Source organism: Vairimorpha necatrix, chromosome 1, assembly GCF_036630325.1.
Source record: "Vairimorpha necatrix chromosome 1, complete sequence".
Lineage (NCBI taxonomy): Eukaryota > Fungi > Microsporidia > Nosematidae > Vairimorpha > Vairimorpha necatrix.
Window position 1 is genome coordinate 1,538,502 of NC_088816.1, and position 27,191 is coordinate 1,565,692.

At 24.0% G+C, this 27,191-nt stretch overlaps 5 protein-coding genes across 5 annotated transcripts; all 5 read right to left on the reverse strand.

Annotated features, from left to right (window-relative positions):
* Positions 1–1,968: 1,968 nt before the first annotated feature.
* Positions 1,969–5,824, reverse strand: VNE69_01404 (putative SP-containing protein; the record flags this gene model as incomplete). Its single annotated transcript, XM_065472541.1, has 2 exons — positions 1,969–2,352; positions 5,069–5,824. The coding sequence occupies 2 exons, from the start codon at positions 5,822–5,824 to the stop codon at positions 1,969–1,971; spliced, it is 1,140 nt and encodes a 379-aa protein (XP_065328613.1).
* A 5,989-nt stretch (positions 5,825–11,813) lies between these two features.
* VNE69_01405 (putative SP-containing membrane protein) lies at positions 11,814–12,785 on the reverse strand (the record flags this gene model as incomplete). Its single annotated transcript, XM_065472542.1, has 1 exon — positions 11,814–12,785. One exon carries the CDS (start codon positions 12,783–12,785, stop codon positions 11,814–11,816), a length of 972 nt encoding a protein of 323 aa, XP_065328614.1.
* A 6,122-nt stretch (positions 12,786–18,907) lies between these two features.
* VNE69_01406 (putative SP-containing protein) lies at positions 18,908–19,522 on the reverse strand (the record flags this gene model as incomplete). Its single annotated transcript, XM_065472543.1, has 1 exon — positions 18,908–19,522. The coding sequence occupies one exon, from the start codon at positions 19,520–19,522 to the stop codon at positions 18,908–18,910; it is 615 nt and encodes a 204-aa protein (XP_065328615.1).
* A 3,955-nt stretch (positions 19,523–23,477) lies between these two features.
* Positions 23,478–24,695, reverse strand: VNE69_01407 (uncharacterized protein; the record flags this gene model as incomplete). Its single annotated transcript, XM_065472544.1, has 1 exon — positions 23,478–24,695. One exon carries the CDS (start codon positions 24,693–24,695, stop codon positions 23,478–23,480), a length of 1,218 nt encoding a protein of 405 aa, XP_065328616.1.
* A 116-nt stretch (positions 24,696–24,811) lies between these two features.
* On the reverse strand, positions 24,812–25,171 carry VNE69_01408 (putative SP-containing membrane protein; the record flags this gene model as incomplete). Its single annotated transcript, XM_065472545.1, has 1 exon — positions 24,812–25,171. One exon carries the CDS (start codon positions 25,169–25,171, stop codon positions 24,812–24,814), a length of 360 nt encoding a protein of 119 aa, XP_065328617.1.
* Positions 25,172–27,191: the final 2,020 nt, after the last annotated feature.

Consider the following 27,191-nt stretch of genomic DNA (forward strand, 5'->3'; position numbering starts at 1 on the left):
TGGCATGCTATTAATTTTAAAGAAAAATTAAATTATGAGGTGTTTTATAAAATTTAATAAACATTTTGATGCTTTAAAGACATTTTAAAAAAACAAATACAACAAGTTAAAGATTTTTTTAGCTATGACAATTGCATATTCAAAGTATCATTTAGTAATAAATAAGTACTTTTTGAAACATGCGAGGTATGATAACAAAAAAAAAAAACTTCAAACAAAGTGTGACATCATATTAACTCGCCAAATCTGAGGCGCATATTAAGATAATTTATATTTAAAAAGGCTTGTATAAATATTCAGATGACGAAATGGACGATGACGGCGCGGTGAACGAGGAAACACAAAGAATCGTAATTATCTCTAACAAAGAGTGAAAACTAATACTTGCAAGAAGTTTGACGGAACAGAATGTACCTCAAAAATTTGAAAACTAACTCTTATAAAAAGTCAAAAAATATTTAAATGAAACGAGTAAATGATATTTAAACCACAAGAGGATAAAGAATGAAGCTTTTAATAGGCTTTATAACTTAAAAATATATATAATGAATTTTTTACAATTTTGGTCGATAAAAGACAAGCAAGAAAGTTTAAAGAATATTCATAAAAACGAAATAGTCTTACCAATATATGATAGAGGCATCAAATTTTCAATAAAAAATATCGAACTATAGACAAGCCTTGATAAATTCTCATTGTGTTTTAGAGATAGTGATACGATAAATGAAAATAAAATTATATGAATATCACGAGTACACAAACCAAATAAATTAGATGGGAAAAAAATTTGTGCTGCTTAAATTCAAAATCACAGAGGTTCGATAGATAATATGTTTAAAACAGCCAAAATATTTTCAATAAGTTTTTTTAAAAGTGTCGCTACATCTTTTGGGTAGTTGTATATAAGATTCATTCCTGATGTATTTTTCTATTTTCATTTTTTATTTTTAATTGTATAATATTGATTGAGAGATACTATAATTATTTTTTTTATTTCCCAAATCATTGACAGATTCGGCATTTGTATTTACAATTTAATGGATAAATTTGGAGTCACAAACAACAAACGATATGATACAAAGCCCCGTTTATAATTTTAGTCACTTACACTACATATTCCCCAAATAGAAATGCTGATACGGGCGTCGTCCTAAAAAAAAATTTATCAAAATACTATTTATATTCACCTCCTACTCTTCATAACACGACGTTCGAGCTATATCGCCTTCTTATGTAGCAGGATTCGAAATTTAAGTACATCAGGTCCGAGATTTCGTATACATTTATGCTGCATTTATTTTTATATTGTGCCTTTTAATAGTTATATCACGTATAAAACCTTAAAAGAAGTTTTGTGAGCCAACTTTTTTCATGGAATGGGCATTTCCCCCAACAATACAACATTTAAAGTTGTATATGAGTAAATACGTAGCTTCGCTTTATATTTGTTTTTAGCACATTTGTATGATCAAAATGATCATATAAAAGCTTTTAAAACTGATTTGTTCACGAAACAAACACAGTCCCGAAATAATTTTTTGTGAATTCCTAATTATTAAGTTTTTATAATATAAAAATAAAAATAAACAAGCGTTCTGCTACCGTATTATAAATCTAGTGTTAGTTACAATTCGAAATTCGCTATTCTAGTACTCAAATAATAGAGCAGTTTGCATTTTTAAAATTCTTACAAACATGCTAATGCTTTTTAATTAAAAGAACGCTGAAAATTTCTATTGGATTAAATGAAAGACAAATACAAATTTTTTCTTGCTTCTCAATTCCAGATTTTGATGTATTCAGTTAGTGTCTACATTTTAATATGAAGTAATAATATTTTTCTCGAGTAAATGATACATTAAAAAAGGCATTGTAATAATTCAAAAATAAATTTTTGATTTATCTTTAGGATAAATTTATCAACTTTTTAATGTTCAAAAAATATTAGAAATGTGTGATTAGATGTATTTATTTTTTAAATTTCCAATAAATGTTTGCTAATACAGCAACTGTTAAAGCCAGAATACCATAGCTAGCGTACCAGAGTGGCACAAAAAGCTCCTTAGGGTAATATTCATCGGCGTTATTTTCAGTTGATGGCTTTGTTTCGGTTCGACTAGTCTGATTAGATTGGAGTTCTTCATTAGCCTTTTCCTTTTCTGAATCATTCTTTTCATTTTTATCTAAAATGCTTTCTTCCTCGTTTTCTAGAACGATTTCTTCATTATTATCTAAAAAACTTTCTTTGTTTGTATTATGATAAATTTCATGGTCTTTTTTAATATTTACTATTTCTGCACTGATATCGAAATTTTTAATTTCACTGGATAAATCTACACTCAATTTAAGTAGCTCATTAAGTGTTTTGGTTGTATTTATTCGTAACAAATTGCTTAATTCAAGTTGACTAGATTATAATTGCCAATTAAATTTGAACGATTTGGTTTGAGCCCAAAAGATCGCGTTGGTTTTCAAATCCTAGATAATAAAATTAAAGTAAAAATTTCTGTATTTCAAGAGCCTCGCACTGCGTTTATAAATATTAAGGCTATTCATAAAGATTGCATATAGCTCACTGTCGTAAATTTATGCCAAATTTTTTTAGTTTTTTTCGATCATATTCTGATAATTTATACAAAAGATATCCATTGTCCAAAAGTTTTCTCGAATAAATTTTTTGTGTTCATATTTTCTAATAATCTATTTTTTTAATTTAATTCGTCAGAAAGAATTATTCTTATGAGGCCTACTTTAATAGCTTCCTGATCAGCACCAATGTAAATTTCACTTTGTACGTTTTCTAGGTGTTTTATATATAATGAAAGTGACAATATCCAAAAAGAAAAAACAAAATCAATTTCATTATCAATAGGGATCAATAACAAATTGTAAAATTAAGTGATACATTTAATTTGATCTTTTTTTTTATAAAAAATAACATTATTATTTTTTAGATTACAACGTGTTAAGTGGATTAGAAATAAAATTTTTTGTACGATATAGACACTCAAAAACGCTTGTATTTGTTACAAGTGTAAAACGTATCAAATTCGCAATAAACTCTTAAGTTCTTTTTAAAAAAGAAATTCTATTAACGAATGATCAAATTTACCATCCAACAGACATGTAATTGGCTCTTAAAAGATTAATTTGGTTTACAATCGTATATTGAAAGTGTGCACAATTTATATACACTTTCAAAGTTTGGAATACAGAGTTTATACATTTTAGTAGGGTAATACTCGATTATTTTTTTATATGGTTTTATTAAGTAACAAATAAAGAATTAATTATAAATTTTTTTTCAATAAAAATGCAACAATAACAACTTTACCCGCGGTTTATGAATGTTTATAATTTAATTCGTTCTATTCAATAATTTACTTGCTCCTAATAATAGAGATCTCGTTAATATTTTCAAAACTTTATGCTTTAATGAAAAAATCGGCTTATCTAGTTTTTGAACTCTACATAATGTTCTAAGTAAAAACAACTTTAAATTCTTTTTATCAAATATATTTAAGAAGCATTTAGTATGATTAATATTTATTTTAGAAATCATTCCGATCCATTTTATTTTTTAGCAAAAAATCATTTTTTAATGTTCATGCCTACTTGCTCTTATTTACACTTTGCATTTCCTATATTGTTTAATTTTTAATTTTATACATCGGTTTTTAGCATAAACTATTATAAAAAAAATTGATAATCCGTCAAGTTTGCTACTATTATTGCTAGTCTATCCTTCAAACTGTAGCTTCTTCTCTTTTTTGTGCCGATTTGCTTTAAGCTCTCTTTACTTAAGCGCGAGGAATTTTTTTCGGCTTCTAAATATATTTTAGGATCTAAGCGTCTTTTAAGTGTGATATCCCTTTCAACGATCTTATCCAATTTATAAATATTTTATATTTTTATATTTATTTTATATATATCTCAGCTAAAATGAAAGATCTTATAATGGTTTGTGAAAGTAAATATTCGTTTATACTTTTTCAAATCAATATATGTCATAATTACAATAAAAGTTATTTAATCTTCTTCGCCATCTTTTGTAATAATTTTTTTTCTACGGTACTTCATTAAATCATTTTCTGTTTTTTTAAACGATATATAGTTTTTATTTTTTTTTTTGCAGCCTTAGTCACGGTTAGATTGTCCGAAATAAGATCAACTAGATTAGGCTAACGTCTACCGTTTTTTCGGATCAATTTCTTGCATAATACAAGGAAAATCTCCAGACAAATTTTCTAGACTATTTATTGTGTGTAAAAACAAAATATATATTCTTATTTGTTTTTTATTAAATAATTTATATACATATATATAAGGTTGAAATTTAAGTTAAGGGCCCATTACATAAATAATTACAAGGCCAGGTCGTTTTTGCATCTTTTTAAACTTTCGAGGTATATTTTAAATCTTTACGCTGTAATAATTAGAAAAAAATAAGTATCTTAGATAAATCGAAATCGGAAATGTGTAATTACTTTATGTTCCTACAAATATTTGGCAAATGGCGTATAACAATCAGGATACACCAACTTATGACGCTTGGGAAAAAAACTATGATATTGTGTTTGAAGTATATTTTGATATAGGTCCAAAAACGTCATTTTTACTGTTGACCTTGTGATATATTCAGATTTACTCCAAAAGTCGCAGTGATTTAAAATTTTCTTTTAAACGTGACTAATATTGATAGAAAATATGAAGTATTTAAGCATTGGCTTTCAGATCATGTATTAAAACAAAAGTTTTTTAAGATATAAAGATTATTATATTCGACTATAGTTGTTTTGAACCAAAGCAACAAACACACCGAACTTGACTTTTCTTTACAAATGTAACTTTTATATCTAATGCTAAGACAATAAGGCTAATATTTAATTGGTGCGATGAAATAATTTTAATATGCAAAATTTGTATTTTAAAAAATATGTTTAAGTTATAGACTAATTACTATTTATATAATAATAAATTTTTATTAATTTTAAATAAATTTATATTTCAAAAAAAATCCTAACAACGTAAAAACAAATAAAACAAAAACCCCCAATGAAAATATCACAGTGTTATTGTGGAAATCATTAGAATTATTGGGGCAAGAAACAAGTAATGTTTGAGTTTCTTGATTGTTTTTGCTTTCGCTAATATCATCTTTTGAACATTTCCCACACGTATCATTTACATTACATTTTTCTAATAAAGATTGATGATTTTGAGAAATTTTCATTTCATTTTCAATTTTTTTATCTTGCATATAAGAATCAAGATTATTTAAAAGTTTTAAATCCAATGTTAGTAACTCCCTCGGTATTTCTGGTAAATCTAAACTTATCTGTTCGCTAAGCATTAGCAGACTAGAACTTGGAATAGTATTAAAGTAGAACGATTGAGAATGGGCCCAGGTTATTTCTTTGGTTTTAGGATCATATAAAATAAAATCAAAATGTAATTTTTTACCTTTTGGTAATTTTAACTTGCATTCAAAATATTTTTCACTTTTGCAAAAATTTTTGCATAGTCTACTATCAGGAATCTTCAATCCAATTTCTTTAATTTTATCATATTCGTTGGGTGATACTTGAAAGAAAAGCTGTCCGTTGTCAAAAATTGTTTGAGCAATATTATTAGTGCTTTGGGGACTATTTGTTGCTTTATCCTTCAAACATAATGTCTCAGATAAAACTATTTGTATGGTATTCTTATCAGCTTTATTAGTAGCACCAATGTAGATCACACATTTGCCGTCTGCTTGATTTTTTATATGTAAAACATACAGACAAGATCCAAAAAGTAAATAAAAACATATTTTCTCGAACATATGGGGCGAAGTAAAATCAAATTTATAAATAATAAATTTATTCGATTGTTTAATAAAAAATGCTAAACAAAATCAATGCGAACTTGGTTTTTTTATGCATTACGCATATATATTTTTTTAAACATCTTCTTTCCGAATTAAATTCGAATAATTAAACTTAAAAATAATCTATGAGGTATTTACATGATATCTGATAAATTTAATCAATTAACTTTTAAAAAAAATTATAAATATTATTAAACATTAAAAAAGGTATTTTTGAACATTTTGAATAATTTTATATAATCCAACGCAAATTAAAAAAATCAAACCTAATGTAGCAGTCGTATCCTTAATTATCAAATAAACAATTTTAATTTTTTAATAAAAGTTGAATAGCATTTTTACTTTAGCTCCCTTGTCAGTATAACACAAAATTTTTTAGTTTTAGCTCTAATTTTCCGAAGTCGAAACGGAAAAAATGAGGAATAGTAAAAATCAAAAAACAAAGTTGTAGAAAAATAGCATGTTTACTATAAATTAATAATTTCTTTTTTTGTTTTTTGATTTTTTTTTAATTATTCCTTCTTCCAATTATTGATCAAAACTTATCTTTATTCTGTGCAATGTATAATAAAGATAAGTCTTGATCAATCTCTTTATAAACAAAATTATATAAGGTTTTCACATCGTAATAAGCGACTTTTCTTAATAAATAAACACACATATTAATATATGATGCTTTACTTATAAGAAAAATTTTGCATATCATGTAAAATTGATCTATTAAGTGATTCAAAAATGCACAAAAGATATCAATATTAGGATCAGGTGTATAATACGACATATGACCCCCCAGTGGGCATAATAGAACATATCAAAAAAAATTTGCAGATTTAGATATAAAATAAAAGATAAAATATTGATTTTTTTTATTCAAAAAAAACAGTAACCCAAGTAAAATAGTTAGAGTTCAGCTTCTGTATTTATCTTTAAACATAATTTCATCAAAATAATATTGTAATACTTCTTTTTTGGATCATGTGTATAATACGACATAATATGTGGTATTATACACATGATTCTAAGAAAAGTATTTTAAAATATGAATTACTCTTCAACTTGTAGATTCATTTTCATCTTCTTTTTAAAAAACAACAAGGTACCTCCAAGACATGGCAAATAAGTTTTTTCTTTATGAATTTCAATCAAATGACCTAATTCATAGGTCCTAATGACAAAAGTTGTTCCAATCTTGAGGTTCTGTTTCTCGTTTTTTTGAGTAAAGTAAAAAATATTTTTAATGGGTATTTTACGATATAATATGTCGTATAATAACCATGATCCAAATATTTTAACATCATTTGACAATAAAATCATTGAAATACTGAAAAGGACCAAATTAATATACATATGCTTAAAAATAGCTAAATAACCTAGAATCTGCTTATGATAGCAAAAATGATTATAAACATGTTTTACAATAAAAAAAATTCAAAAAAAAGAATACAAATTTGAATGCTTTTAGACCCATATTTCGAATAATAACATTGTTTTAAAGGATTTAAAATCATGTTTTTTGTAAATATATATCAAATTAGATCTTTATAAGACGATTTTTTTTACTATGTAGATTTTTGTTTATTCCCTTCCGCATTTGACGCTTCGCCTTCCGAAAAAAAAAAATTAAAAAATAATTGTAATTTATTTGTGGAAGGGGATCAAAAAATATTAGGTCAATTTATGCTATATATTTATGTTAACGGTATTTATTACTTAAAATTATATAATATGCCTGTCATTTAATTTTATTTAATTTTATTTATTTTTATAGAACGACCTTATAAATATTACTCACATGAATCAATTGAACCTATATATCTAGAATTTTAAAAAAGCTAAAAGTATGCGTTGTTGCTTCTTTTTCGCTATATTTAACAGTTTACAAATTGTAGTAACGATACATGTATTCCTGTCGGAATACTTGGCTGTAAGAGAATATTTTTTTATTTAAAATTTTAGACTTTAAATACATAATGAATAGCGTAAATAGAAATATTATACCTATGTTTAAGCTTGAGTAGCGCATGATCAATGAACTGTTAATTTTTAATTTTTCTTATAAACTAAATCAAAGACCACTGTTTAATTTAAATACTAAAATACATATTAAAGAAGTATAAAATAAATTTTTTTACATTAAAACTAAATATGCAAAATATTTTGGGATTTTTCTAGCTTTTAAAAAAATAGTATACACATTTATGCTTCCCAAAAACAAAACAACTACTTAAATATCTTGATTTATTGAAACCTACGAATTAGCCCATTTTCAGCCCGTCTTGGTCTCCTTCTTTAATTTTTTTTATGAAATAAATCGAATGATAGGAAAACATTGTACTTACTGATAATCACAAATATATTTGCAGTTTAAATCGATGTTAGAACATACTAAACAAAAGACAGATAAATAATAAGATGTTTTTTCCGTTTGCAAATTGAATAAACATAGTTAAATTTGTATTCCCAACATTTTACCATCTTAAAATACAATACAAAAACATTTCGATCATGTGTTGATAAAATAAGTATTAAAGAATAAGATTAATTCCTATCGCGCTTTATGTATATTGAATTTAACTACTTGGCATGGCATAAGTTACGAAAATGATTAGAATCTCATGCTCAACAAATTTCATCTATTAAAATCTTAGAATGATACGATAAAAACTAATAATTTATTTAATCCTGTTCTTATGTATGATCTTAAATGTATTCCTAGCGTCCAGATCTATGTGTATCGAAGTAATCTTATTTACTGATTTCGCAAGTAAAAAATTTTATCGGTAAGTACAAGTATTAATCTAAAAAAGATCAAATGATCATTCGTTCCAATTTTATTCTATAATATTTTTAGAATTTGTTAAAATTTTTTTTTATATGCATCAATAATTAAATTTAAATAACCTCGCCGAGACAACAATAGATAGAACGATGATACCATAGAGATAGAAAATAGGAGAGCTTTGAATATGTTTCTTAGGATTACTATCATCAATTTCTGAATAAAAAATGTAGGTAATTCAAAGTTGTTTCTATTTTTTCGATCAACATGTCCACTCACATCGCTTTAGTTTGGTTTGACAAATTCGGCCAAGCTTGAGCATTTTATATTAATTTTTTTTCCAAAATTTTTAATGATAAAACTATAAATATATATGACTGATTTGTTAACTTTTATTTATGTAAACTCAATAATAAACATGTCATCTTAACTATTAAGTGACATAAGACTTTGTAAGTTCTTTTTATTCTTTACTTCTTTTAAAATGTTATGACTAACCGATAAACATTTGTTGTTTAAATATGCAAAAATTGTGTCTAAATTCAATAAAATAATTTTTAGATCAATTTTTCCTTTGCAACGCTCTTTACGAGAATAAGTATTTTCGTTTAAAACTATTTATTGGTTGTATGCCATCGAGACAGTAGTATTTCTCTTTTTAAACAGGATATACTCAAATACACAGCTTTTGTAATCTTCTGCAAATAAATACAACATTTATAGTATTTCACACTGTGTATAAAATTATCACCGATTATGATGTTCGAACTTAGTTCTCGTATTTTTTATAAAGCGGTTAGAGTAATCTCGAATTTTGCAACTAATATTATGATATCGATAAGATAATGTCTGTATGTTGTTTTTTTAGAAAATCTAGAAATAGCGAGAAAATATCTTATTTCATCAATTTGAACTTCTCTGATATAAACCCAATGTATAAATCACGACGATCAGATTTTCTGTGATTTACAAATAAACATAATTCACAGATAGTAAAAAAGTAAACACAAAAATAACTTACAAAACTCTGAAGATCGAACAAAATTCGAATTCAAAACTAAATTAAATTGTCAATATTTCGGCAGATTATCATGAATACGTCTTAAAATTAAGTGTTTCCATTGAATCTACAAATTTTTCTTTTTTGGTTAAGTAATATCTAGTTTTTTTATGATTACCATGTCAATCAAAAAGCGTCAAATAGTTGTAGACTTCAGCCTTATATAATTACACATGTATAGATTAAAATATAATTCAAAACATAATCGTGCATTATGCGGATTTATATTATCAGAGGGTATGATATACAAAAATCACCTTTATGTATATTATTGAACACATTTTTCAATTACTCAAACTCAAAATTATTTAGGTACTTATACAAGTCAATATTTTTATAGATCTTCCCATGTGGCATTATAGATTTTATAGACAATGTAATCAAACCCAATTATTACATCATATTCGATTACGATATATCAAAAGATTCGAAACAAGAAAATAGATTTAGGTTTAAAAAAAATACTATATAGTTTAGGTTAGTAAAACCTTTGAGAAAATTAAGTAGAGGTCTATATATTCCGTATAATGTACAGTCATTATGCAAAAAAAAAAGTTATAAACACGTCTCTTGACTAATTTTGCCAATTTTTGGGACATTTTTGTTGGGGCAGTTATTAGATTATTATAAGAATATGGTTTGCACATATTGTAATGTACTTTTTTTTGAAACAAAAAGAGAATTATGATACTAACAATATTAGAGGTTTTATTGTAAAAATAAACGAGTATTTATATAATTAATGCGTTTTATTCCGTTTTTAAACTCGGTTGATATAAGATTATAAGCAATGTGAAGGTGTAAGAATGCGTTAAAAAAAAATTAGTAGTTGGTAATTTGATTTAGTATAGTTGTCTCTTAAATTTTATATAAAACATTGAACCGATTTACATCTTCTATATATGTCTTCACTTAAAAAATGAAAAAACTAAATTTTTACTTAAACCAATGAACACTAGATACTAAAGAAATTTTTAGACTACCAGTAAAAATGATCAATAATATTTGAGATACGCGATAAACCTGAGTTTGATAAGAACATAGTATCATATGTAATTGTACATCTAGGGAGGTTAATACACTTTGTAAGATAAAGCATCATTTTTTATTTCATGTAAAAATGTCACATAATTTCCACAGAGACTGATATTTAATCATGATTTTAAAATAAGGCTTATTTTTGGTTTTTTTCTGACTTCTAATATATTCGAAAATTAGCTTTTTATTAACTTCTTATATTTATCTAAGGCTATTATTCGTATAATATCGTTAATTCTAGTTAGGTATTTAAATAATGTTTTAAAAGATATATATACACGTTCGAGACTTCCTTATAATATTTTTATAAAATTATAAACTATTAACAAAATAATATAAGTTCTCGATTGTCATGTATATGTACAATAGTGAATAACACAGCAAAATTATTGTATTAGACATATATGCATGATGCTTTAATAATATAAAATTTAGTTGAATAACAAATTAAGATTATATGAATAATAATATAAAAATGCAAATATAACATTTTATTTTCTAATAAGAAATTGTCAACTGTAATAAATAAATATTTTAACACTAAAATATTTTAACAATACAAATGTTGGATAATTATAATTTTATATGTTATTTGGTGGTAAATGACGAAACAAATCATAGCTGACTATATACAATATAGAAGCCATAATAAACTACAAAAATTATATACTTAAAATATGAATATTCTCGAATGCTTGCACAATTCAAAATTATAAAGTATATAAAACAACACAAATAATAAATGTAAAATTATAAAAAAGAAATGAGGTTACAACTATCTATATAGGTATTGAAATGTATCAAAAAACAATTTTATCGTAGAAAGCAATGAAAAAATACATATTCAATAATTTGAATTATAAGCCACGATCAAAATTATACGTGCTGCAAAGATTAAAATTTATCTGTACAAAAAAAAATGTGTGTTTTTCCTTTTTTTTGCTTTGTAGCGAGAAATTTTAATTATAAATATACGGAATAAAATAATTACGCAAGAATGAAAGCATGAAATGACCATTTTAATAGCAAATAAAAAAATATTATTTTTGCATAAAAAAAAAAATTAATTACTTTTTATATTTAGAATAAATACATACTGAAAGTGCTGCTACTAAAAACATGATAACGTAGTGGTAATATCGCAATGAGCCTCCATAAGGGACATCGGGGGTTTTAGAATTATTGTTATTTGCACCACGATTTGATGAAGGTTCTGCATTTTTCTTGTTGTTATTGTTGTTTCCAGTTTTCATATTAACATTTGAATTGTTTAAATTTCTTTTTTCTGTTTTATTATGATTATGATCATTAATTGTACGTTGAAAATTATTTTGTTGATTATCATCACTAGACTCGATATCCAACTCTGTTATCATATTTCCCCAGGACTTTATAGAAGATGAATTTATCAACTCATCTTGTAACAATAATTTTTTCTTGATTTTCTCATTCTTTATTTCTCTTAAAACGTTGGGAGTGTCTAAATCGCATTTTTTGTTTAAATATTCAATAATTCTATCTAGGCTCGATGCATCAATTTTTAAATCACATTTGTTTTGCCAGCACGAATTTTCAGAAATAAAATTCTTATCAAGAAACAACGGAGAGCTATGTGCCCATGAAACAGTGTTGGTTTTTGCATCATATAAAATATATTCTAAAAAACAGGTTTTGTACTCATCACAGTTAAAACTACATTTAAAATATTTTACACTATCATTAAAATAATCACGCAGTTCGCTGTCTTGTATATTTGAACCTAAAATTCGAAGTTTTTCATATTCTTTCATGTCTATAGGAATTAGAGGTAAACCAAATTCATTTACTAATGTTACAATATCTGCAACGTATGAGTTAGAATCAATTTTTATTTCCAAAATATTTAAATCATTAGAGAGAAAAATTTTGACTTCATCATATTCATCAACTTCTTTTGAAAATCCAACGTATCCATCACAAACATTATTTTCTTTGTGATTTACAAAAAAAGTTATTTTACTGAAACCAAAAAGAAAATACAAAAATATTTTACAAACCATAAGGGTTCAGATAATTCGTTTTTTATATATTAAATTACAATATACATGACTTTGACGTCTTTTCAAATTTATGATTTTCGTAAAAAAAAACCGAAATTGTAATATATTTAATTTAACAAATGTCGAAAAATAAAAGAAAGCCTCTAGAAAGGCTTTATGATATGTTTAATTAACCTCAATATCTAAGTAAATACATATTACATATTACATATTTGTTATTTGTTAGTATTAAATATGCTACGAGAAGAAAATCTTGTTACAGACAATTCACTTTAATTTTTATTAACATTTATTGGGTTATACGTCAAATATTAATTCTGATCAAAAACACCCCATAAATAAATTAACATTCTTTAGATCGCATATGTATAAAGATCAAAAAATTTAGACTTTTATCAAGAATAATTTCTAATCTCTGGATAATATTTATTTTGAACTTGAGGCTTTACTCTAGTAAAATAATGAACAGATGACATTTTTTTTTTATTTAAAAAATCAGAGGATTGCGTTATATGTAATTATGTGCATGTAAGATAACAATTATAATAGTCAAAAGTTTCGATACTAGTTTTAATATTTTTATTTTACTAAAAGTATAAAATTAGATTTCATAGAAAATGAATTTTTTCATTTTTCTTTTACAAAAATAATCCACACGAAAGCATTATATTAATACGTTGGTTTGCATTGAATTTATATTCTTATAAGGAAATACTAACAGTGATAGATTTAAAGATTCGATATCATTATCTACAACATTCACTATAGATAACTAAAGATTTTGACTTTTAATAATTTTTTTTAAAACTTTTTGGCTAATTTTCACTTTATCCCCCCCCCCCTTACCAATATAAATACAGAATTTTTTATTTTTAGCCCTGTTTTTTAAAAGTCGAAGCGTCCAGAGCGGAAAGGAACAGAGAAAAATTTACATAAGTAAAAAAATGGTCTTAGAAATATCTAATTTGAACATAGTTTATGAAAAATATATTATTTAAACCAATTTAATAATGTTTTCTAATAAACTATGAGTTAAATAGAAGTCTAAATTTGTAAAAATATGTTTTAACCTATTGCTTTCTTTTGTCATTACAATTAATTTTTTGCCAAAGATAAACATGTTTATACACAGTTTATGTTGTTTAAAACAGATTCTAGGTTTGGTTATTCTTAGTTTGGTAGTATATTTATTAGTCTTGTTTTTTAGGTTTTCATTGGTTTTTCTAGACAAACAGAGAATAATTATGTTATATTTATTCTCTTTAAAGAATTATTGAATCGTATATAATGCCAATTTAATAAGATATGTTATATTTTAGCTCCAAAAGTAAAATATTACATGTTTGGAAAATTCTTTAATTTTTGAAAAATATCCATTTATAACAGCAAATGAACCTTATATAATATTGTTTATATAGAGATTTTCGTTGTTATACATTGCAATGTACAATAAAGATAAATCTTGATCAATAATTGGAAGAAGGAAATTTTAAAAAATTGGAAAAAAAAACGAAAAAACAATTGTTTTATTTTTGGTAAATATGCTATTTTATTACAACTTTATTTTTTTGACTTTTGCTCCTTCACATTTTTTCCGCTTCGAATTTCGAAAAAAAGGGATATTTTTTAAAAATTCTGTATTTATATTGGTAAGGGGGGATAAAGTGAAAATGCTCCAACTTTTTATATCTAACTTATTTATAGTTGTATTTGCGTTTAAATAGAAAAAACCTTTATTTTGTATATTTTGGATTATGGATAAAAATATATTTTTCGAAATTAATATTCTTTTTTTTCTAACCATACTTTTAATGATTTTTTAATCATCTTGAGTTTAATGACATTAAAAACTTAAAAGCATAGACAAAATGAATCCTATGGTACAATTCTAATTTTGGTTTTGATATTTTATACATTCGGTGCTATATTTATACATATGACCCATGTTTATAATGAATTATATCAAAAACTTAAGATACATCGGCCTTTACAATTGTATATTAATAAATATTTATAATTTTAGCGTTAAAACAGCATTGAACGTATTATATAACATACAAAAATCTATGCACTAAATAAGCAGGATATTTGCCTATGAGAGACATCAAATCTTATGTTCTCTTAGAAAGGTTTTTAAATTTGCAAATATAATTCATACATTTCATCTAAAATTAATAAAAAAAATTTAAAACAGAAACACATACATAAGAGTATTTTTTCAATGTAATTAATAAATACTAGCGAAAATCAACATTGAAAATCTGCGTATAATTGTTTCATAGAATTTTTTATTATAAAACAAGAAATAAAATATAGTAATTAAATTCAAACACATAAGTTCAAAGAATTGTTTTTAAAAGATATAATAAACATTGCTGTATGTATCAAAATTTGTTTGCCTTATACACAAAGTTTTAGGAATTAAAATTAGTAAACATATAACTTTATTAATTTTTGCAATGGTTCATTTATTACAGTACAAAATATCTATAAGAAACAATCTCTCTTAAGTTTTTTATCTACCAACTGATATACTAAAATAATGAAGTTGTCGCATGCATTAATTATAAATATATTTTTTTTGCACAATAAATTCTTTTATATATATATATATATATATATATATCATAAAATTGTGTTTGTACATGAACCTTTGAATGGTAGTTGTACTGAAATTTTTTTTTGTCTACGAAAAAATATATAAGAATTTGATTTCTTTTGCATTATATTAATATTAAAAACCATCTCAAAAAGCTAAGGTTTGATATTTTAGCATAAATTTTTTTTGTGATTTGTCAGAAACCATAGCTTTAAAATTTATATTATTATATTAGTCAAAGGTTAAACAAGTGATTTGTTTCATTTGATCAATCGTATTATTGTGGACAAAACATATTAAGATATGATATATTAATTATTAATATATCATATCTTAACGTAAAACATTAAATGACAAGTTACAAAGGTTTAATCATGCAATTTTATATAAACCTAACCTAATTTCTCGTAGTCAACGCTTAAGTGAAAATTAACACATTAAAATTTGGATATTACATTTTTATTAAAACCCTAATGAAATACAACTGGAAAGAACATAAAACCACATTGAAAGCAGAAATGAGAGCAACACAATGAATAATTGCCAGTTTAGTTATCAGAACCTGATAAATAGGAATTAGTCTAGTCTTCATCTTTAAATTTGTCTTGATCGTCGTTTTCTCAACTGCACAAATTATAGGTATCAAGTTTATTTTGTGCAAGACTAAACTAAAATTAAACATTTAAATAAAATTTTTTTTTATATTTACATTGTGATCATACTTAGTAAAGGCATCGTATTCTTAAAGTGGTTTATTTTAAATAAACAATTTATTTTTTTTGTAATTTATTAAGTGATTATCTGCATTAAGAGGCTCTAGGTCTTATCTATTTTTTAATTAATTTTCGTATTTGCATAAAACAAATCGCTTCTGTCAATGCTCGCGATTTCTCATATATCAATTTGTATTTTTATTATGTAATTTCGATAAAACTATTGAGGCTTCATATATCTGGTTTATTGCGTTCAATTTTTGTTTTAGAATCAATAACATGCAAATGATTAGAAAATTCAACAATTTTTTTTACTTAAAAAAATCAAAAAAAAATTTCAGATACTTTTAATTTGATACAAATGTCATATACATGAATCCCTTTTTTCTTTAATATTGAACATTTAAATGTGTGCCTAATCAAGAGTTTCTTGTTTTTTTTTCAATAAAGACCTTCTCTGTAAATTTACTTTATTCTAATAATTCATGCTACGTTTATAATACTCTACATTATTGTAAAATTTTTTTCTAACGTCCTCATCTTTAGTTTGACAAGCTTGACTTTTATTTTTTTCATATTCGTTTTTATCTGCTGTAAATATAAGAAATCTTATTACAAGAAGATCATATGAATACTAACACTTCAGTAATCACTTTATTGTAGATACGTACCAAATGCATCTTCTGTAAATTATTTACTAATAAAAATAAATATATATTTTATCCATTTAAAAATATTAAAAAGAAAGGAACGCATTATTTAACAAATCCATTATAAAAAGAAAATCAATGACAACAACAAAAGATATGTGTAATGTTTTTTTACGAACGATAAACCTTTTTCTTTAATGAGAAGAGAATAAAAGTCTACAAATTTACCGGCTTCTTTTGTAGTATCAATGTAAATTTTCAAATATTACCATATTGTTAATTTATTAAAGTCAGTTATTGGTTTCATAAGCAATCTATACACTAAAATACACATCATAAGGTATGAAGTAGAGTAAATTGTGTATTAAAAATAATACATATAACAGCCAATATTATATCAATTCATTACTACCATATAGATGCAATGATTGTATAGAAAAAAATTTTCTTAAATGAAAACAAAGGTATTATGATGTTTTAAAAATTTTTCACAATAGTTTCTAATCTTAAGTAGTTTAAAATACTTATATTTATTTGTTACAATCTACACTTTTTTGTTAATTCTTCAGATAACATTATGATATAAGTAAAAAATAAAAAATAAGATATGATGTATAAACGTATATTTAACGTTTAGTTGTATAATAGAAATTAAAGATTTACTATAATACATTAACATATGTTTTGTAGACCCCGTTAGTTATAATGTTTTTATTCATCATGAACACATTAGTATGAGATATAAACTTCAAAATTTTATTAATTTGCTAAAAGTACATTAAATTAATGTTTTACAAAACAAATAGAATAATATCAGTAATAAAAACATTTATTAAAATAAATTATACCAGAGGTTATTTTCAGCATATGTATAATGTTTAACTGCAAAAGAGTTCTATTGAATATTTAAAGTTATTAATGGTACTCGTATTGAACCTTAAAAACATTCTCTGCCCTTAAAATATAAATTAAAGTAATAAATACATTCGAATCGATTTTTTATAAAAAATACATTTGTAAAAGTTATATCTTATATAATATTATCTAAAAAAAAATAGCGAGTTATTTAGATCGTCTATGATAAATTACAAGTAATGATAACTAGTTACAATTTTTTTTTCTAATCATAAAATTATAAATAAAATACCAAAGAATCTCAAAAATTGTAACTTTTTATCTTGTTTTATAGCAATTTTGTCGAATGATTACTCTTTTTTAATTTTTGATATGCTTTCTAAGTGTTTAAATTATAATCACTAAAAACGTTTTTTAAAATATTATAGCATTTACATACGTAAAAAGTTTTAGCATAATCAATTATGTATATTTGCAAATGTTTACTTATATCTTTTTAAACAACAATTTTATCTTAATTTACTATACTAGAAACCATATACCTAAAGACAAAGTTGGTCAATAATTTTCGAATATTTAATATGATTTTTACGGTAAAATTTCACTTTAATATTATCAATAAGAACAAATATAAATACGTCATATATTTAAACGAAATAAAAGAACCATGTAGTTTAGATAAAAAGAATTTATAATTAATAATTTTCGATTTTAGGAAATATTGATGTATAAATTAACATTATCAAGGAAAATTTAATTTCATAGTTTTGTAATTACTGCGAATGTTTAAAATTGTAAATTATATATATTTTACTGGGTCTTATCATTCACGCTTCTTCTTTATAATATTTGTCTGTCTGATCAGTATTTTACAGCTCTAGACCTTTCTTTCAAGCAACTTCAAGCTTATACCTTAAAAAGTTATCAGATATCTACAAAAATATCCTCTGATAAAATAGACTTTGTATATACTCTAGTATGCCGTTGATCTTACGCACCTCAAGCTAGTTTGTTAATTATTTGGTCAATTGCCTTACTCATGTTCACAATAAAAAATAATGTCGTGTCCGTTTCTTGTTTAATCACATTTAATTCCCAAGAAGATCATACAATTGCTCTCAGCTTCATCAAAAACAAGGATTATCTCTTTCAAAAATCCAAAAAAAAAAAAAACAAATTTAAATATAAATATAAAAAACCTAATCAAAATATTACATATAATTACAAAAGCCGTGTTAGAAACTTAAGATTTCGACGGTTAGTTTTAATTTTTAGAACATCGGTATTTTTTTGTTGTCTATACCTTCAATTCTTTTTTTCTATGTCATTTTTGTTATTTGTAATGTTCAATTTATGTGTATCCGAGCGAATGGAGGAGTTTAAATTTTCTATAAATAATTCATAAAAACCAGCACTTATAGTTAAACTTCTAGTTCTGTGTAGCATTAGTTTACCGAAAACATATTTCGGATCGTAATCGTACATTGCACTATGTTCCCATGTAATTTTATGTTTTTTCGGTTCATAAAATACTATTTCGAAAAAAAAATTTGTGTGCTGGCATTTATTCAAACTACACTTTCGATAATTTTCATTGTTCAAAAATATCTCACGGGTTTTCACATTGGTAATTATTCCAGCCAATCTTCCAATTTTTTCGTAATCTTTTTTATCCACCACTTCCAGTATAAGTCCTTCCTCATAAACTTTTTTTATGGAGATATCAGCACTACATGAATGTCTTGCTTCTTCGTACAACCGTTTTTCGTATTTAGACAAAAAAACTTTGCAATTATCATCAATTTCTGCCTTATTAGGAAGACTAATATAACAATCACAAGTATCATCTTCTTTATAATTAAATAGTAAATATGAGTCGCAATATACAAATAGAATAAACTTAGTTAACCATAATAACATTGGGGCCATAAATTATCGATATTTATATAAATAATTAATAAAAATCATAAATTGACAGTTATCAACTTGATATTTTTTACTTAAAAAGAGTTTGCATTTTATTGTTTTTTTCGTGTTTAAACATTATTTTTATCGGAAAAAGCAGTCCGTTTTAGCAACTAAAATAATTCGGTGTCTACATTTTTTTCTGCAAATTATTATATATATAAAATTCACATCAGATTAAAAATAGAAGAACAGAAAATGAAAAAATCATCTATTAGTAGCTAATGTGTAGCATCCAATATATACATAATTTGTTTAGGTCGCAAAGGATGGGAGTGAAGTTATAAATAAAACTTTAGTTTGGTATGGAATAGATTAAAACATTCAATTCTTATTCATTGATCAATTGTACAAAATAAATTTCTTATAACGTTTTGTAATTATTTCTCGTTTAATAATATTCACCAAATACTATTTGAGAGCAAAAGCCTAGTAATTAGATTTTTATCATCTGTAATATATAAGTTTTTTTTATCAAATTCATTGATTTTATAAAAGAATTTAATACAACAGAGTATTTTATTCGGTTATGTCATTTTTTAGAATTATAACAAAATATTTTTTGAACGGTATTATTTTACAACACAAATTTTAAATCGTTACATTCATGACTCAAGTAATTTATATCTTTACTATAAAAGATAACCAAATAAAGTAAAAATATAGAATGTTATTATCATTTGTTTTAATTTTATAGTCAGCCTGTTCGAGAGTCTTGTGGCGTGATGATTTAAAAAAACAATTGTATCTGATTAATAAATTGCGATGTAAAAAGGTTTTATAACAAAACTTCTAACTTTAGATATTTTTATTTAATTTTAATAAAAAATATAGACATGGTGTCCATACAATTTTTTTATTACGATAATTTATGAATTATTAAAAAACAAAACGTTTAAGTTTTTTATATTTACAAATAGTTGCTTATTTTATATATTTTTCGCAGGCCTTTATTGTTTTCTGATTATTCAGTGCATATTTCGAAGATAAAATTAATATAATTACATCCCTATATAAAATATCGTTGTTGTATATATCCTTCGATTAAAAATTTTATAATTCAGTTCGAGCATTTAGATCATAAAAAATTTTATTGAAGAACAAATTTAGCAAATGTTATTTTGCTAATATTTTTGATTCTTTTTATCTTCCCCAATATCTATGTGTCTTTGCGAAAATTTAACATTATATTACAAGGATATCGAATAAATTTAGTTAATTTTACCAATAAATTAAGCTTTTATCAGATAGTTAAAAATCAAATTTTATCAAATTGAAATAAAGGCGTTGCACTAAATGAATCAATAAGAAAAACTCAATGATAGTTGTCTCATATAAGGGTCCAATCAATATGATGATCAAGAAATTAATGATTATTGTTTCTCAAATTATTGGGGTTTACGACAAATATATTAAACAGGTTTAAATATACATCAAACCCCCAGACCAGGAAATTTATTATTATGTAAATATAACGAAATACTGTTATAGTTATTTTTGAAATTTTAATATTATTGTTCAACTAAAATGTTTTAAATCGTCATTTAAACGTATTTTATATGCTCTACAAATCTAGAAGCATATCTTTATTCACATATACGTGATAATGTTTAATAAACATTGCAATTAAATTATAGCAATTAATTAAAAAATATATTTGTAATATAAAAAAAATTCTGAGAGTTGTAAACACTAATTCTTCCACATCGACGCATAAAACATTTATTTTAGTACATGTTAGAACATTTTTGTGATATGATTGGCATTTTAACATGCAAAAGGAATATGCAAGAAAGGTATAACACCCGGGCAATCCAAAATTCTGCGTATTTTTGTCTAATAACCAAATATAATAAAATATATCGACTCTTAAATATGATAATACTTCATTTTTTAACTCAATAACAGAATTAGTTTTATGATATCATGTCTCTACGACGTCTGATTTTTCTACGTAGAAGGAACGCTAACATACTACGACTAATTCAAAATTAAATGTTTAAGCAAGGGAATAACAGGGACACATCAGATAATTAAGAAATAAATTGGAGTATTTAAAATATCTTTTTTGAGCTGAATTCAAATTAAAATTTGACAATGCATTTAGTGTCTTCAAGTCAATTTCCCTTCGGTTTTCATTATGGTATTTACGTCTATTTTGAGAGCGATTTTCCCACAAAAATAATTATATGGCACCATTAAAAATCCGCCCAATCTTTAAGAATTTAAATTTAGCAAATAATTTATAATAGCTTCAAAGATAAATAGATCTGAACTTATGGCAAATAACTTTTAGTTTAGATATAATAAAGGGTTTTATTTTATATTTACTCATAAAATAAAGTTAGAATAGTTGTATGATAAAATGATCATAATCATAAATTTCTATCATGAGATATTTGGAGCAATTTTACAATATTTATAACAATAAAAATTGTTTTTTTAAATAAATAGTTTATGTAAAAATGTATAGCAAGAAGAAAATATTAATATAAAAATAATTCTAGAACACCTCAATTACTATTTTAGAAATTACCAGACTAGATTATATGTAATGATGTTTATATTCTTACAATAAAAACATTAAAAAAATCTTGATAAAATCAAGGGGCATATATTGTGTTTAAAGGTAAATAGAAGGTCTTTTGATTATGGTGGCAGAAATTAATTCATATAGCTTTTTTTGCACATTTTTTTTGCGTATTTTTTGAAGATTTGTTCTGGAATTTAAATAGTTTAATATTTATAATTGATTATTTACTTAGAATTTAATCTACTAAATTTGATTGAGTATAAAATTTTAAATCATTCCACACTTCATAAAGAGACTTAATGCCTTTGATGTAAAACGAACTTCTCTTGTATAGTACATTATGCTATTTGGACAATTCATAGAATGTATCAAAAAAAAATTTGCACACATCTTTATTGAACATAGCATTATGTTCATTGTAATGGTAAATATTATAATCATTATAATAATAATTTACATAATTATTTATTTAAATTCATTCTTTGCATTAAGCGTTAACGAGGCTCTTTTCTATAGTTTGCTGCATAAAAAAAGCATTAAATTACACCTTATATAAAAAAAATTTACTCAGTAATTTTTTAATAGATTGACATACATTGTTTAAAACACGCAATACTGTATGTTTCAATTTATTATATCTATTTTTGCTTCCAAAAAAAAAATATGAAGATCAATATACAAAAACAAAAAAATCTTTTAAAAATCGAAATAAATAATGTTTGGATAATTTTATGTAATTAATCATACCAAAAATGAAGCTTTGTTATATTGTTTAAACTTTATGCTCATGGTAATTTAATCGTGTTTTACGGATAATTTAGTATTTTTAGTAATATATACATATAAATATAAACTTAGTCTAAAAATAATAAAGAACTATGAATATATTTTATAACCTATATACTTGAAAGAAGGACTGCGATACACACGGACATTAGATATTGATAACATAGAGCCATTGTACAAACGTATATTAATTCAATTTGTATAAGTATAATGCACATAATTTATTACATAAAGCAAAAGATACACGACTATCAAATACTGTCAGAAAAAAATATTTTTAAAGTTTTCCGAAATATCTTAGTTGAAGCACTTAAGGTATAGTTCAATATGTTTATTACTCCTCTATGTTGTTCTTTAATATTCAAATAAGTCAAACTCATGTTTAAACTTATTTTAAACTGTTGCTGTCGATCCAAATTTTTTTTGCACTTCTCACATCGTTAAAATATATTATCATAACATACTATGGATACAAATACATTATCAATGAGTACCTATAATTGTTGTTACATATAATAATCAAAATGGACATTATTATTAATATAAAATTTTTATTCACGCTTCAATTTAAAATAAATGGAACATAAAAAATCAATAAAAAAATATAAAACAAGTAATTGACCTTAGATGGCCCATTCCTTTTTTGAAATTGTCATTATTTGATTCGGAATCAGAAGAAAAATATTTTTTACGTGATATAATATTATCCTCGAGATCTTTACTCCTGTTTAGAACATCCATGGTATTATTTTTAACAGGGGTTGTATTAGTGTCAGTATTTTCAATCATTAAATTATTGTTAAAATTTTCGAATGGATTTATTTTATGTTCTACAATAGTTTTAGAATCAAATTTGAAAGTATTGTAATATTCTATGTGTTTTTTAGTTTTTTCTTGATTATAATCTTTCAAATTTGTGCATGTATTTTGTTTTTTAATAACTGTGAGAATATATACTACTATAAAATTCGGGTCAATTTTAGCAAATTTACTACAATTATGTCTATAATAAATATAATCTTTGAAAACGGCATGAATAGGGTGTTCGTATCGTTTATTGAAATTTCCATTATGAATTATTGACGCTAGATATACATTTTTTATTTTCTTAAACATATCATGATATTCTCTAATATTTGGTTTTATTAATATCTCATTTATAGCAGTATTGTAACTAATAATAGATCTCTTATCTTGTTTATTTTTTAGTACTTCATTTCCGGCATACTTTACGCTATTGTAATCAATTATATTAACATTCTTTTTATTTTCCTTATATATTTTTTTAATTTTATATATACATATGGAATTAAGAGGGTTATGTTTGTATAAAAAATTTTCAATTTCATTACTCATATTATGATAATCTAAAATATCACGTTTTTTTAATTTCTTCTTTTTGTATCTAAGAAAGATTTTATTGTTATATAGATAACTAGAATATAAAGTTATTGATTTATATTCTGTTATTTCCTTTAATTCGATCTCATTTTTATCTTCCAAAATGGTTTCGTAGTAATTATTTTTAGTTAATAAGTTTTCAACACAAACAAGTTTTAAATGTTGCAAATTGATAGGATTATATTCATTCAATGTTTTTTTCTCTGAATTATAAGCATTTGGTACATTTGATTCTTTAATACGATATATGTCTAACATAACTAGCGTTGAAAAAGTAATATGTTCCTTTTGTGTATTATCACCAACGATATTCGCATATAAAGTGTTTGATCTTTGGGGCAAACCTAAAAATTTATAATATAAATCGTTATTCTTTGAATCGATAAATAATCGCATTTTTCTTTCCATACTTAATGTATTGAAATAATTTTTTTTTTCTAAAGTAAATACTTTTGTATGTCCCCAACAAATAGTATTTATGTTTTTCTCATAGAAAACTATTTCAAAACAAATTTGATTATATTCTAAAATATTGAAACTGTATTTATAATATTGTACGCAATTAAAAAACTTAATTTTGCATTTTCATTTTCGATATTTTCGGCCAGATTTCTTATTGAAGCATATTCTCTTTCATCTATTTGATGTAAAAACAGTCCAGTTTCAAAAAGATGATTAATTTCGTACTTAAGTTTCAATTGATCTTTAATTTCTTTATAAAACAAGTTTTTATCTCTAGAAATGAATATTTTAAATTCGTTTAATTCGTCAGCTTTATTTGTTTTGCCAATATATAAATCACATTGATAATCTCCATTATAACTTACAAATAATATCAACTCACAGTGATTAAAAAGAAAATACCAATATAATTTTAATGACATAAGGGTTTAAAAAATTCAAATTATAGCATTATTAATTTAAGTCACAATTTGACAGTTAATATAAATAAAATTAATTTAACAAATTGATTAACGTATTAACATATGATAATGAATGATAATAAAAATAACAGTATTGCTTTGTCCAGTTTATATTTTTAGGAATAATCAAAATTTCTTTTAATTATTGGTTCTTATGCATTATTAACAAAAAAATTCATATTCTTTTATAATCAGAATTTCGTAAATATAAATTTCGAAGTCCATTTTTTAACTAAAAAAGTAGTAAATTTTTAGCCGGTGTCAATTAAACATATTCAAAACTAGAATTTCCACTTATTAATATCTCAAAGAATCTTTTTAATAGCTAGATTTAAATTTCATAACCCAAACATTATTTTTCCTATTATTTTACCCTATTAAAAATTTAAGTAAAATTTTTAGATAAGGATAAACATACAATTTCGAAATATTATTTTTTATGCCATTAAAATTGGAGATCATAATAAAAATCAAAAAAATTTTATATATTGAAAAGCCAACCATCGTACAAAAATTTCAATGGCCAATAACTTGTGATACCTACCACTATGCTAAAAAGCCTTTGTCTGTAGTAACATACGAATTTTTTGCACTTATTTAGATAGTCTATTAGAAACAAGGCCAAATTATATAAAAAAAAGATATTGCAAGAGCCTGTACTTAAATTACTAATTTGATCTAAGAAATTACACGTGACAAGCAACATTCTCATTTTAAATACCGTCAAAACTATTCGCATTTATCTATACGGCTTCAAAAGCATCGAATTAATTTCCGAAATTTCGGTATTTCATTTCTATTTTTTAGTCTCGAAATACAAAATCAAAAAATCAGAATAGCCAAATGAAAGATTTGAAAGTCTCAATTAAATATGAGAACAAACATGAAGACTCATAGAAATTCAAACAAACAAATAGAACTATCTAGGCGCAAAAGCAAAAGTTTTTAATAATAGAAAAACATAAAATTTTTTATTAAGCTTTGAAAGAGTGCAATTTTGTTTGTCAATAAAAAAATAATGTAAACTCGAGAATATGTTCTTTGAGATACTCTTCACTATTGAATTTTATTATTTAAATTCCTTGTTTTATACTCCACTGAGATTTATTTTAGGATTATTACTATCAATATAAGATTGTATATCAGCTTTCATTATGAATCTCTCGTTTCTTTGTATATAGCTTGGTATTAAGTGATTATGTTGCTACTGAGAAAACTTTTAATTATGAAGATCAAAAAACAAATTATTGGGAATACAGACGAAACTATACATATTTACAAACCACAAAAAAAAATAGAACAGCAAACGCAAAATATGCAAATGTAGTTAATTGTTATAAAAAGGCGCCTTAAAATATCTATTATTTCATGAGCACATTTTTTTAAACCCGTAAAAATCAGACATTTAATGGTCAAATAAGAAATCTGTCTTTTATGATTATTATTTTTATAATAATATATCCGAAAAGTCGTTTTAGTCAACCTTTTTCAAAGACGAATAGCACATACTAATCCGTCCCTATTTATACAGACCATTTGTTAAGAAAGTACTCACGTAATTTGCTTATCAGGTGAGCAAAATAGAGCTATATAATAAATGTTTTTTCCATACTACACATATTTTTTTTTACATTTGCTTAGGACTAATTTGATTTTGAGCTTATCTTTGTATTTTGTTCTAATTAATCATCTTGTCTTGGCTTTTTTTAGGGAAAGAAAAAAGTAAAACTTATATACTGACAGAGAATGTCCTATATACTTACAAATATTATACATTGTTTTCCCCTCTCTTTTATTAGTACAAATTTCACTTATTATTAATATTATAGTCTCCATAACGAACTTAAGACGTTTTTTAATTTTTTTTGTTAGTATGAAATTGTTTAAGCACTATTTTTATCTAAAAAATGTATATATTTATCTATGCTAAGTTTGATATTTAAAATCATAATCACAGTAGTTATTATATAGCTAATTTAAC